This window comes from Coloeus monedula (genome assembly GCF_965178545.1).
Source record: "Coloeus monedula genome assembly, chromosome: 20".
NCBI lineage: Eukaryota > Metazoa > Chordata > Aves > Passeriformes > Corvidae > Coloeus > Coloeus monedula.
This window is the reverse complement of record NC_138800.1, coordinates 8,343,160-8,354,766: the sequence shown is the minus strand read 5'-3', so window position 1 is coordinate 8,354,766 and position 11,607 is coordinate 8,343,160. Positions and strand designations below refer to the sequence as shown.

Below are 11,607 nucleotides of genomic sequence, written 5' to 3'. Positions count from 1 at the left end.
GCCCAAGCTGAAGGAAATGATTGCTGAGGCACAGGGGCTGCTCTCGAGGCCATGTCCAGCTGTTGGAGGGGCAAGGGGGGAGCTGTTGATTTGCTCACCTTATGGACAACTTCTTTAGAGTTGGTTTGTGAAGAACAGGGGGGAAAAGAGGCTTGAAGACATTGATCTCCTTGGGCTGTGCTGTAACAGCCCCTCCCTTTTGGGCTGTGAAACAGCAGAGCTGGGCCACAATGGGTCCTGGGCAACCACATGGAAGCCGGAGCTCAACAGAGTAATTCCACATCCATATCCCACAACGGAAACCCCCTTTCAGCACAGTAAAGGCACAGCTGCTCGCTGCCTTTGTTAGCTCTTAAATAACCAGGCTATCTGGAGTATGGTTTAAATTACTGTTTTATTAAGATATTGGTAAAACTCCAACAGTTTTTCCTGTATAAACAGCTTTCATAAATAAAATATGGATGACTAATACATGGTTAGAACTAAACTCGCGGGTGAACTATAGAACAAGATTGCAAATGGAAAAGTCCCAACACTGGTACATGATTCAGCTTGAATTTATTCACTTGATAAAGAACATGTTTCATGAACAAGGTACTACAGAAAGGTCAGCAGGAGCACCCAGGAGCTGAGATGCGCCTGGCTGGCCACGAGCAGCAGCACTCGGGGTGAGCTCAGCCACCTCCCCTGGTCTCGTCCCGAGGTGTCTTCCAGAGGGAAGGAGAGGAAAAACCGGACACGACAAGGGTTGTATGAGACCCTGACAGGTGGGGGTTGTTTTTCTTTAACGCTGGCAAGGGCAGTGCCATGGCTGGGGTGCCAGGGCTGGAGCGGGGCACGGACATTGGAGTCAAAAGTCGTGTTAATGCTTCCTTATTATTGCACATGATACAAGGGTAGAAAGTTTTGTTCCTGTCGCAAAGAGGATGTGAATTAAAGAAAGATTGCCCTAAATTACAGACATGAACAAAGCTGCAGTATCCCCTTGGATGGCTTTGTTTATGTGACTTAAGTGCTGAGTGACGAAATTGTGCTAAAACAGCCCCTAATTTAGACCAATCTTTCTCATTTTGCTTTATTCCTGCAGAATCTTGGGGTCGGGAGGATTTGGTGAGGAGAGAGTGGACCTGAACTACAGCAGCCATGTCTATGCACACAACTCGTTGTGCCTCATCTGCCCATGGGACAACTGACACACAGTGCTCCAAAAACAGGCGGAGTTTCTAGGATGCTGCACCACCAGCAACGTGGTGTAAGTTAAAGTCTGCTTGGCCATTGTCCTTCGGCGCCGCGGCGCCACCGAACCCAACAGCTCAGCTACGGAACGGTTCTCACTCGCAAGGACAATGGATGGCACTTCTAGGTAAAGTTCCACACGTGCGTTTCCACCCACCTCTAGTGCAAATGGAATGGGTTAAGAGCTCCCTGCTCTGGTGCTATTCTGCTCTCTGCACCGCACACATTCCTCAGAGCTGGGAAAGCACAGCGGCCCCTCCCGCACGTGCTCACAGTGAAGAGCTTCCGAGCGAGTTTTGAGCAGCTCCAGGCAAACCAGCCCTGAGCCCCTTCCTCAAAACCACCACAACTGAAACAGAACAAAAATAAAGTCATGTTGTCACTGCTACCTCCTGGTTCTGCAACCACGGTCACCACGTCGACCAAGAGGGATGCGGGGTTGTGTGGACGCGGAAAAGGGATACTTCAGCTCTTTATTGGAAAGATTCGTTGTACAAATTTTCACCACCACTAAGATACACGATAAAAATACAAAACACAGGTCACAGACTGAATCTCAGTATCAACAGTTAATAAATACAATGAGATACTTCTCTATTAGCCTAATATTTTACACTGTCACCAGATAGACGATCAAGGTACGAGATACAGAACACTTAGATACCGTTAGAGAGGGATTATTGCTTACGTCAGCAAGCAGCAGATAAGGGCACAGGAGTTTGAACTGAAGGAACTACTTCCTATCATCAGTGGCATTAAGAGAAAACACTGCATTTCACAAGCACTGCTTTTTGTCTAGTGTGTAGAATCAAGAGCAGCATAATCAGACCAATAACCACTACTTTTAATATTATAGAACTTTAAAGGACTTACCTTACAAATGGTTCCTATCTACTCTATAAATATGCAGTTAGTGAAGAAATGAACACTTGCTCTATCTATACAATGGTTTTACCTGACCACACTGCAACTACGATGGTGGATTTTTTTTCTCCTAGCAAGATAAATGGGATGAGTCGCAGAATTACCATTTATGAATCCACACCTAAAAAAGCTAGATCCTTCCCAAAACAGCACACATGCAGTCCAGTGCTCTTCAACTGCTCCTGCAGACTGGGAAGAAGTTTTATCATCCGTGACGGGTTTGCATTCTAATTTACTCACGTCAAGAATTGCACTTACACCACCTTTCTCTCCAGAACACGACAGTCAGCTAAAGATGGACTTTCAATGAGTCATTATTACTGTGAATAATTTAAAACAAAGGCACCACAGAGATGCCCCAGGGTTGCATATTTTACCATTTCATGGTTTCTCAAATTTCCTCGGTAAATCTGACTTGGAACAGAAGCTGCAGCTAAAGAGAATGTTGACAACAGCTAAGGCAGAATAAGATGGCAGATAAGAGCCAATGATCCCGTAAGATTAAAACAAAGTCTGAAAAAGATCAAAGGAATCTAAAGCCACACTCCAACTCCTGGTTGCTCACAAAGCCTTTTGCTGTTCATCAGATTGCTTTTAAAATAGTGCATCAAAGAGAGAAGCAGCGGAAATTGGCAGAATTCAAGCCTCGCCATCTCGTCGTGTTGAATAATTTTCTTGACTACTTAATATTAAAATACTTTGCGAATTCTAGCTAAACACTAATACTGCTATTGTTACTGCTAAAATGATATGAATTGTTCACTAAGTGCCTATGAAGACTTACTTTATTCATACTCCTCCCAATGCATCCCTGTGACAAAGGGTAGTAACAGGATCTGGACTTAGTGGAGCTGATGGGAATCGGCTCTTTATTTATGTCCCAATTAGCGGCTCCCCTGAGGGTGTGACCTCACCTCGGGAGCGGGGAGGGGCTGGTGGCCGCTGCTTATGCAAAGAAGGGCAGCTGAGTTCCTCCCTGGCCCTCCTGGACCGGGGGGAGCCAGAGCAGAGCCCTGCCCGGGCAGGGAATTCCACCCTCTCCGCTGAAGGCCCAGCGCAGCCCCTGCTCTGCTGCATCCTCGGCCTTTCCATCCTCTTTGGATTGCTTCAGCATCCATCCCCACACACCCCAAACACACCCCATGGCAGCCGTGGTGCTGCATCCTTCCTGCTGCCATTGGATGTGAAATGCTGCCTTTGCCACCTGGGAATCCTCACCAGAACCACACAGCTCATCCAACAGCTCCTGATCTCTGCTGGGACGGGTGCAGGGACAGAGGGTGGGACTGGACACCTCCACGGGTTGGGTTCTCTTAAGACCTGAGATGAAGTTAAGGTGGGAAGAGGTTGGCTCAAAGCATTAAGCACAATCATGTTCAACTCATTGAGAACAATCTCCTAAACTGAGAAATGAGAAAAATGCCACTAAAAGCACCAGAAAGATACGAAATTCCCTACACTGCACCTCCAGCCATAGGAAATAATTTTTTTTTTAAAACTGCAAGAAAAATTTTCTTCATACTCCGCATTTTATATTACATGAGAAAAAAAAAAAAAAGGTAAATTATGAGTCTGTACCTCAATGGGAGTCTGAGACCAGAGCAGCAGGAGCTTAATGTGTCCATTCCTAAGGTACCTGGTAAACCCTGTATGGCTTTTAGTCATCTACCTGCAAAAGTGGATGCAATTTTCTAATTCATCTTAACGCTCACCTGGAATAAACAGAAAGCAGAACACAAAAAGAAAAACAAAAAACCGAAAAACCCCACACCTCGACTCTATGGAAACTTCCCCCCGCTCTAAAAAAATTTGGCAGTTCTAACCCAGATCGTTCTTTGAGTATTGCTCCACAGACATTTCTCAGGCAGGTGCAACCTTCTGCGTGTTTAGGGGCCGTGCCCTGGCGTTGTCTGTCCACGTGCAGCGGCTGCTGGGCTCTCCCTGCTGGATGTGGCTGGACACTCGTGTGTGCGGGTGGTCGGGCGGCTGCGGCATTGCTCGGGGTGGCACCACCACCAAACTTTATTAGAGATTGAAACAACTACATTGGTTAATTCCTAGATCTATTTACACAGGGGTTGAGCTTGGCAGGGGACTGGAGTACAGTTCGGAAATGCCCACCTCTTTTTTTTCGCTTTCTGATGATGCCAGTTTTATTTTGGGAATGTCTACTTTGGGAGTCTGACAGGGGAACACGAGGGGGTGGTTACATTTTACAGCATTGATGAAGGTGTGGGTCTGGTATACAACGACTTTGTCTTCGCATCAAACACTCGCTGTAAGAGTCGTGGCTGGGCAGCCTCCGCCACGGGGAGGGTCGGGCCAATGCCCTCCTGCTCCTGCGGCCCCGGGCAGGGAAGGCCAGGCTGGATCCTTCTCCCTGGGAAGGCTCGTGAGCCGAGAGCGGCGTGTGAAACTTTGGTTTGAGCCTGGCTCCTCGCCGCCTCTTCCCGTTGCAGAGCCGGAAGTGAGGGAACGCAGCTCGTTTTCCCAAGGATTTGAACAGTTCATCTTCCAGCCCAAAGAAGACGGGGGATAAACCCCTGACCCTGTAGATGCCCTGCCCTGCAGCACCCGAGCTCAGAGGGGCCTCGTCCTCCCTGGGATCGCTCCGTCCGCAGCCCGAGAACGCGCTGAGCTCCGGGGATTCGCTCTTCACCAGGGAGCTGCTGATCGAATCCACACTCTTTGGTATGCCAGGACTAAACACTTGGACTGGTGGCAGACATTTGGCACTCTGAGGTGTACTAGTTTCTGTTTTTGTCAGGTCTAAATAGCCTTGATCATCCAAGGGGTTAACGCTGGACCCTATGCTTAAGCTAGTTCTGTCGGTGAAGGAATCCACTCGTCCTTCATAGCCTAAATCTGCAGGTGCTGAGCACTGGTGCTGGGGCCATGGCCGTTTGCAGTCTCCATGGTTCTCCTTGTCTTCCCCATTGTCTTCTTGCCCACCTTGGAAAGAGTTCTCTGTCCAGTCCGACTCCTCGCTGACCGCGACCGCCGCGTTCATGTCCCTGAGAAACACCACAATGACGGTGATGTTGTCGCTGGAGCCGGCATCCCGAGCAGATGCCACCAATTTATGTGCTACCATGCTGCTGTCACCATTATTCTCCTTCAGATGGTCAGCCACCACTTTGACTGCCTCATCGGGGTTGACTGTGTCATAGAAGCCGTCGCAGGCCAGAATGAGGTAGTCTTCAGAGCCATCCAGCACCGTGGAGGCAGAGTCTGCGTCCCCACAGATGTATGGCTTGTGCTCAGCATCCCCTGTGGAAAAACAGCAGAGAAACACAACTGTGGGTTTGCAGCCACAGCTTCCATCAGCCCTTTATTAACTCAGTGTGGAGCCAATGACTCTTACCCCAAGTTAAAGCAATTATGTGGGAATTATTCCCTTAGACTGTAGGGGGAAAAATTGAGGTTATTGCTCATAGGTCTATCTTCAGCTGTATTTCAAATTTTGATGACTAGAAAATAAAAATTTTATAGTTAAAAAGCAAAGAAAGTCTCAAAAAGGAATGGAAGCCCACTCACCAATAGCTCTGGAGACAGAGAGGCTCCCATTCACCCTCCAGGCTCCAAACCAGACCACGCAGCCACCCAGGGCCTCGATGCGCTTCTTCTCATCCTGAACAGCAACACAAGAGAGGTTTGGACAGAGCAGTCAGAGCTGCATCACACACTCAGCTCTCCTGTAAGTACTTGGTTTTTCACAGACACAGCAGGCCCCATGAGACAAAGGATTTGCATTGTTTGGATTTACAGATCCAAACAAAGCAGGCTAAGTGGAACACGCACTGCTGCTCCAAGAGATCCTGGCATGGCAGCACTCCCCCAAAGCTGGTACCTGTGGTGTCACTGCCCAGGGGTGTTTAGGCAGGCCACTCTCACCTCTCGATCTGGTTTGTGAGGTTTCATCAGTTCCACAGCTTGGCCTCTCCTCACGAGCATGACCTGGGAGTCCCCAAGCCAAGCCACATGCAGCATATTCCCTCGGATGAAAGTCACCACCCCGGTGGTTCCACAGCGCAGGCTCTGGAAAAAATACATTTCCATTTCAAAGCATTTTCTTACTTAACTCAGGGACAGAACACATTGAAACTGCAGCACAGAGCCTATTCCCAGGGAGGAACAGGCAGTGCTTTCCCTACGGCTACGACTGCTCAATAACAGCCCCTTGGAGCCAACCTGGCTGAGCACAAATTTTCCCCATGACATCCCTGCATGGGACCCACCTGCCAGGAGCTGGGCACTGCTGGGACTGCTCTGGCTGCCTCCTGCCACTGACAGGAACACCTGTGTGTTACTGAACCCAAGGACTGAGCCTGGTCAGCAGGTGAGTGTGGGAATGGCAGCAGCATCCTTAAGAGGAGCTGGATGCTGTGAGAAACAGGAGCTGACATTTTTATGGGATGTGAAGCTATGGACAGAAAGCCACCAGTGGGGACCAGTGCATGGGCAGCTCTGTGCTGACCCTGGGCTGTGCTTGGAGCCCCCCTGTGACACAGGCAGAATGTAGAGGTTAATGCTTTGGGAGCCCCTCACCTCCCTGGCTGCCTTCTGCACAAAGCGCTCGTCAGTCACGCGGAAGGCTCGGCACAGAGCCTCGGCTGGGTCATGCTGGAACATCTCCTGGTGGACCATGTTCACGTGCAGGTGGATGGAGGCATAGATGGCAGCATCCACTCCTCCATGACCATCAAACACTGCAAAATAAGCTTGTTCTTCTTGGTCCTGCCAGTGGAAACACAGGGAGGAAAAAACTCAGGGGAAAGCAATGCAAGCAGCTCACTGGATTGTCTTAAACCTTTGAACTTGGAATTTGTGGTGTCCTCATTAAATTGCAATTAGAGACAGCGTCTCCACTGGAAAAGCAAAGTACCCTGACCACCTGCACTTGCATCAATGGGAAATTTCCACCTTGTTGTTGAATTCTACCTGCAAAGTGCAAGAGATGCCCTGCCAGAATCCCCTGTGCAGTGCTCTCAGTTCTCCTTAGGTCCCATTTGTTACAGCTCAGTCACACAACTCAAATAGGAAGTGCCATTCTCATCAAATTGTGCAGGAGATTTTGTGACTGCGAAAACCACACAGAGAGAATAACATCCAATACGGTTTGCATGAAGTCTACATCATGATTGGAATCCACCAGGGATGAAATGCCAGTACAGTTAAAATGTGAAGCCAGCCAGCCTCTGCTTTCACTCTTCTTTTTTCTTAAATCTAAAACATATCATCTTAGATGCCTGTGTTTTAAAAAGCTGCATGTGCTCTCTCATCAGAAAATTGTGATTACATTCACAAATCAAATACAGCAAAATCACTCATCCTCAAGGCAGTTTTCTCAGCTTCCCCATCTCTGCTCAGAGAAACAACGCAGTACCAGGAGACAGAAACTCCTGTGCCTATTCACACACACAACACCAACCCACTGACAGAGCCAATTCAACCTTGACAGCCAGCTCAGTGACTGGAATATTTGCACATTGTAATTTTTAGGTAATGGGCTCCAACACAAATTGGAATAAGAAAGCTGACAACTGACAGGCAAAGGAAACATCTGCCTCTGTTTGCATTAATATCATTTAAAGGTAAGAATGTGGATGGGGCAGAAGATGGTTATTAAAGTGACAGGGTGTAATAAAGAAGCAATTATGCAGCAATTTGATCCTTAAGGTAAAATTCTTGCCACTTCCTTATATTTCCCATTCCTCAGTGTCCAGTTTTATATCTCAACGGAGAGCAAGAATGAGTGTCTGACCAATGGCCACATCAAGAGAGTAATGGAAGGAAAGACAGGCCCCAGTTCCACCAAACTACTCACATTGCTAGAACTGTGTGTGAGCTGCACCCCACAGTCCTGTAAGTTTTGGGTTTGGTTTGGGGTTTTTTCACTTTCTTTCCTTATTTTTGCTTTTGGCTTCTTCCTGCCAGGAGGAAGGGTTGAAAAGCAGAGCAGACCCACCCCCAGCTGCCAAGTGGCTTCAGAGATGAACTGTGAGGTGACCTGTTCAACACCAACTGCCAACCCTCCTCAGGTCCATCACCTTTCACTTCCTTCCAGTGGAAAACTGCCTGGTTTCCCAGAATGGAAACCACTGCTCATAGAATCTGTGTCTCCCATGTGCTCTGTGCTTACCTCAAGGTTGAAGAGCATGTTGAAGTCAGGGATGCAGACGTGCTTGTCCTCCATCTTCCTGCGCATGTTCTTGATGGCGTGGATGGAGGTCTCGTAGTAGCGGTGGGGCTTGGGCTGCAGAGGGAAATCTTTCACCCAATTGCTGCAGATCTCATGCAGTTTGCTGTAAACTAAACGGGCCAACTTCACTGTCTCGATCTCTAGGGAAGGCACAAACCACAAATGAAAGCCTTGAGAATGTTATAAAGTCAGAGTTTTCTCCCTTGCATACATTATAAAGATGAAACAAAACCGTTTTAGCCAAGCAGTTGATGTCAGCAGGGAAATTCTGGGCTCTGATGCATGAGAAGAGGAAGCCAAACTCACCATAATCAGCATTCATCAGTAAGCAGCTCATTGTTTGTTTGTCTTTTTAACTTAAACATTTCCCCATGCCTTTGGGGAACTCATTTGCAGCAGCACAGAAAATGAAAGGCACGAAAAGCATTGGATCCCTCACGTGGCCCTGACAGGGACTTTGTCATGGCACAGGGTGCCACCTACAAAACCTCCCCTCCATAACAATGACACACTGGGTTTGGACCAAATTCTCTATTCTAAACACCATTGCACTGCAGAGCTGAGGCAAGACAGTGGAAAAAATCTGCAGGAATTAGTAGAGTCATTTTAAGATGTTTTGTGCACTTTCAGCAGTGCACAGGTGCCTTCTTAGCTATTTCCAGATTTCCTATTATTCCCATATTCCTGACAACGGTGTGTCAGAGAAATCTGCAAGAGCAAATGAGAAAACCATAAAGGCCTCACATTTAAGAAAATGCTGAACTGTCACTCCTGAGAAATTGTCATTTTAAAACATGAAAACTCAGGCACTTGACATTTGTTCTGAAATCCAGGAGAGGAAAACAGGAAGTCAGCATCAGAGCTGAACACATCCAAATCTCTTTGTTCATGATTGCTCACCAAAGCCAGGGATCTTCAAAGCTAAACAGCAGCAATCCAGGGGTGCCAATCACTGCTGGAGGAGGAGGGCCTCACGTGCAGGGAGGAGAGGGGAGAGTTACAGCATCTCTCGGTTCACAGGAATTCTGTGAAGAGCCTAAAAGCAGCGTTTACTAATTTCTGTCCTAGGTCTGCAGTGACCAAGGGGCCAAGACCCTTAGGAACAAGATACTGTCCCAGCTCTGTTGATTATGAGCTGGTTCAATCAAGAGGCATTAAGCTGGAAATACACTGGATAAATAACCAAAAGGAGTCTTGGCTCCTTGATCACACAGCTTTAAAACCAAGGGGTGGAAATCAAACCACTGGCTCATCCCACCACTGCCACAGTGTGGGGGTTCCTCACCCCCCCTGTACTGCTCTCCCTGGTGCCACCAGAAATCTCTTTGGGTAATGTATTTAAAGAGGGAACTCATCCAGCCTGATGTGTCCAAGTGCTATTTTCCAGAGGAAAGCCCACAGATTTTGCTGTCCGATTTCTCCCCAGTGGGCAGAGGTGAAGGGAAGTGGGCACATGTCAGAGTCACGTGGCTGTGGCACCTCTGCAGGAGGATGGCAGTGAACCCAGTGGCCCTGCTGAGATCCTAACACCCTTCCCAGGGGACCCTGCGTGCTGTCAGCATCATCAGTAACTGCTCGTGAGGTTAAAACAGGAGAATAATAAAATACCACAATAAAAACCACCCCCTCACAGCTGGAAATTACTCATCAATTGTTAATGTTGCCGTGCTGAGCCAGAGCTGACTCAGCTGTCACTGCGGTTGTGTCACGGAGAATTTCATTTCCCTCCTGCTGCTCCCAAATCCCCAAGGTTGGAAGTAATGCTGAGCTGCACCACAGTGAGTGGCAAATCCAGCCCAGGCATTGCTCCTCCCAAAGATGGCAGGGCTGAACCAGGATGAAAAGAATATGGGGAATCAGATCCTGCTTTGTAGTGCCATATTTCGTGAGCTGTGTTGAAAACATGGACAGTGTGACAACAAGGGTCAGAACCAACAGCCAAGGTTTTCCTTAATCCAGGAACTCTAGATCTCTTTGGAGATCTCTAGGATCCATCTCCTAGGACCTGGAACAACTGGGTAATGGGACATTATGATTTGCTTTGTGACATCTCCTGGATATTTGATACCACCACTAGGTCACACGGTCCTGCTATCCATCCTCTTTGGTGGCTCCTTAACAATGGCAAACTTCCATGTGATTCTCTTCCTCCACAAAAAAACCCCAAACCTAAATGTCCTTAACCTGACCTTTCCAAAAAGAAATCCAACATCATTCAGTTCTCATGGAAAATCTCTTGCTCCTCTCCAGTGCAGGTGGAAGAGAAGAGTCATGGCCTGTGACTCAGATATTCAAAGACACATGGTCACCCCAGATATAACAGACCCCTATTCTTGCAATCCTACATTTGTGGACTCCAGCCAGTTCTCCTTCTTCTAAGATTTGCATTCTTCTGTCATGGAGCTTCTCATTTCCTTTCCACCAGCACACCAAGAACTCTCCTAAGTACAGGACATGATTTGTCACGTTGCAATTCTCAGAGTGAAATGTGCCACTAAGGAAATTTGAAATAGCTTTTTTTTTTATCTTCCAGCAAATTCAAACTTGAGGCAAATCAGGTAAATGTCTCCTTGTATTACACAGAGTAAAAATCTTTCTGGGTTCATAAAAAAACCTGACACAGAACTGGATATTAAAGCCAGCCAGCTAAATTCAGCTTGGTTTCACATTCTGCAGCAGCTCAAACAGCATCAGGGCACAGCGAACTCTGAGCATCAAACTCCAAGATGTAGAAATCCCATTTTCACCACCTGCCACACTTCCCTCTGCTTTCTTCCAAAGCATGAAAGTCTCCCTGTATGCTACCACTGAGGGCAGACCTCCTCTCAGCACCACCCCAGGTTTCTCAAGGGACTCCCCTGGGAAGGTTCTCTAGGATGGAGCTGCTGCTCCCCCCGGTTTTGTTTGGGTTTTCTAGGCCAAACCTTGCACCCGTGGCTGATGAAGCACTGCTGGAGCACAGGGTGCCCAGAGCAGCTGTGGCTGCCCCATCCCTGGAAGTGTCCAAGGCCAGGTTGGACAGGGCTTGGAGCAATGGGGGTAGTGGAAGGTGTCCCTGCCCATAGCAGGGGGTGGGACTTGATCTTTAATGTCCCAAACCATTCTGTCATTTCTATGACACTTGAGCTGATGCTCTGTTTTGGAAAATTATCGCTTAGATTATTTGAAATTGCAGGGTTTTTATGAAACTGTTGCTTTACTACAGGCCAGAAGATGTTCTCTCTCTTCCTCTCCCCTTAAAGCCT

The 11,607-nt window shown here is 47.8% G+C and overlaps 1 protein-coding gene across 2 annotated transcripts in view; it reads right to left on the bottom strand.

The window, feature by feature from the left end:
- Positions 1 to 388: 388 nt before the first annotated feature.
- PPM1E (protein phosphatase, Mg2+/Mn2+ dependent 1E) overlaps positions 389 to 11,607 on the bottom strand; it is a 60,686-nt gene continuing 49,467 nt past the window's right edge. Inside the window, exons 3-8 of one of the 2 annotated variants that reach the window (XR_014226998.1) lie at positions 8,303 to 8,502; positions 6,709 to 6,897; positions 6,055 to 6,198; positions 5,698 to 5,791; positions 3,984 to 5,430; positions 389 to 3,829 (exon numbers count right to left, since the gene is read on the bottom strand). Coding sequence is in view for 1 of the 2 variants with exons in the window: in XM_082294696.1 (XP_082150822.1) it covers positions 4,367 to 5,430; positions 5,698 to 5,791; positions 6,055 to 6,198; positions 6,709 to 6,897; positions 8,303 to 8,502 (1,691 nt within the window). In the remaining variant the exon portion in view is untranslated. Of the gene's footprint in view, positions 5,431 to 5,697; positions 5,792 to 6,054; positions 6,199 to 6,708; positions 6,898 to 8,302; positions 8,503 to 11,607 lie in introns of both variants that reach the window. The other variant, XM_082294696.1, reaches the window with a different exon arrangement.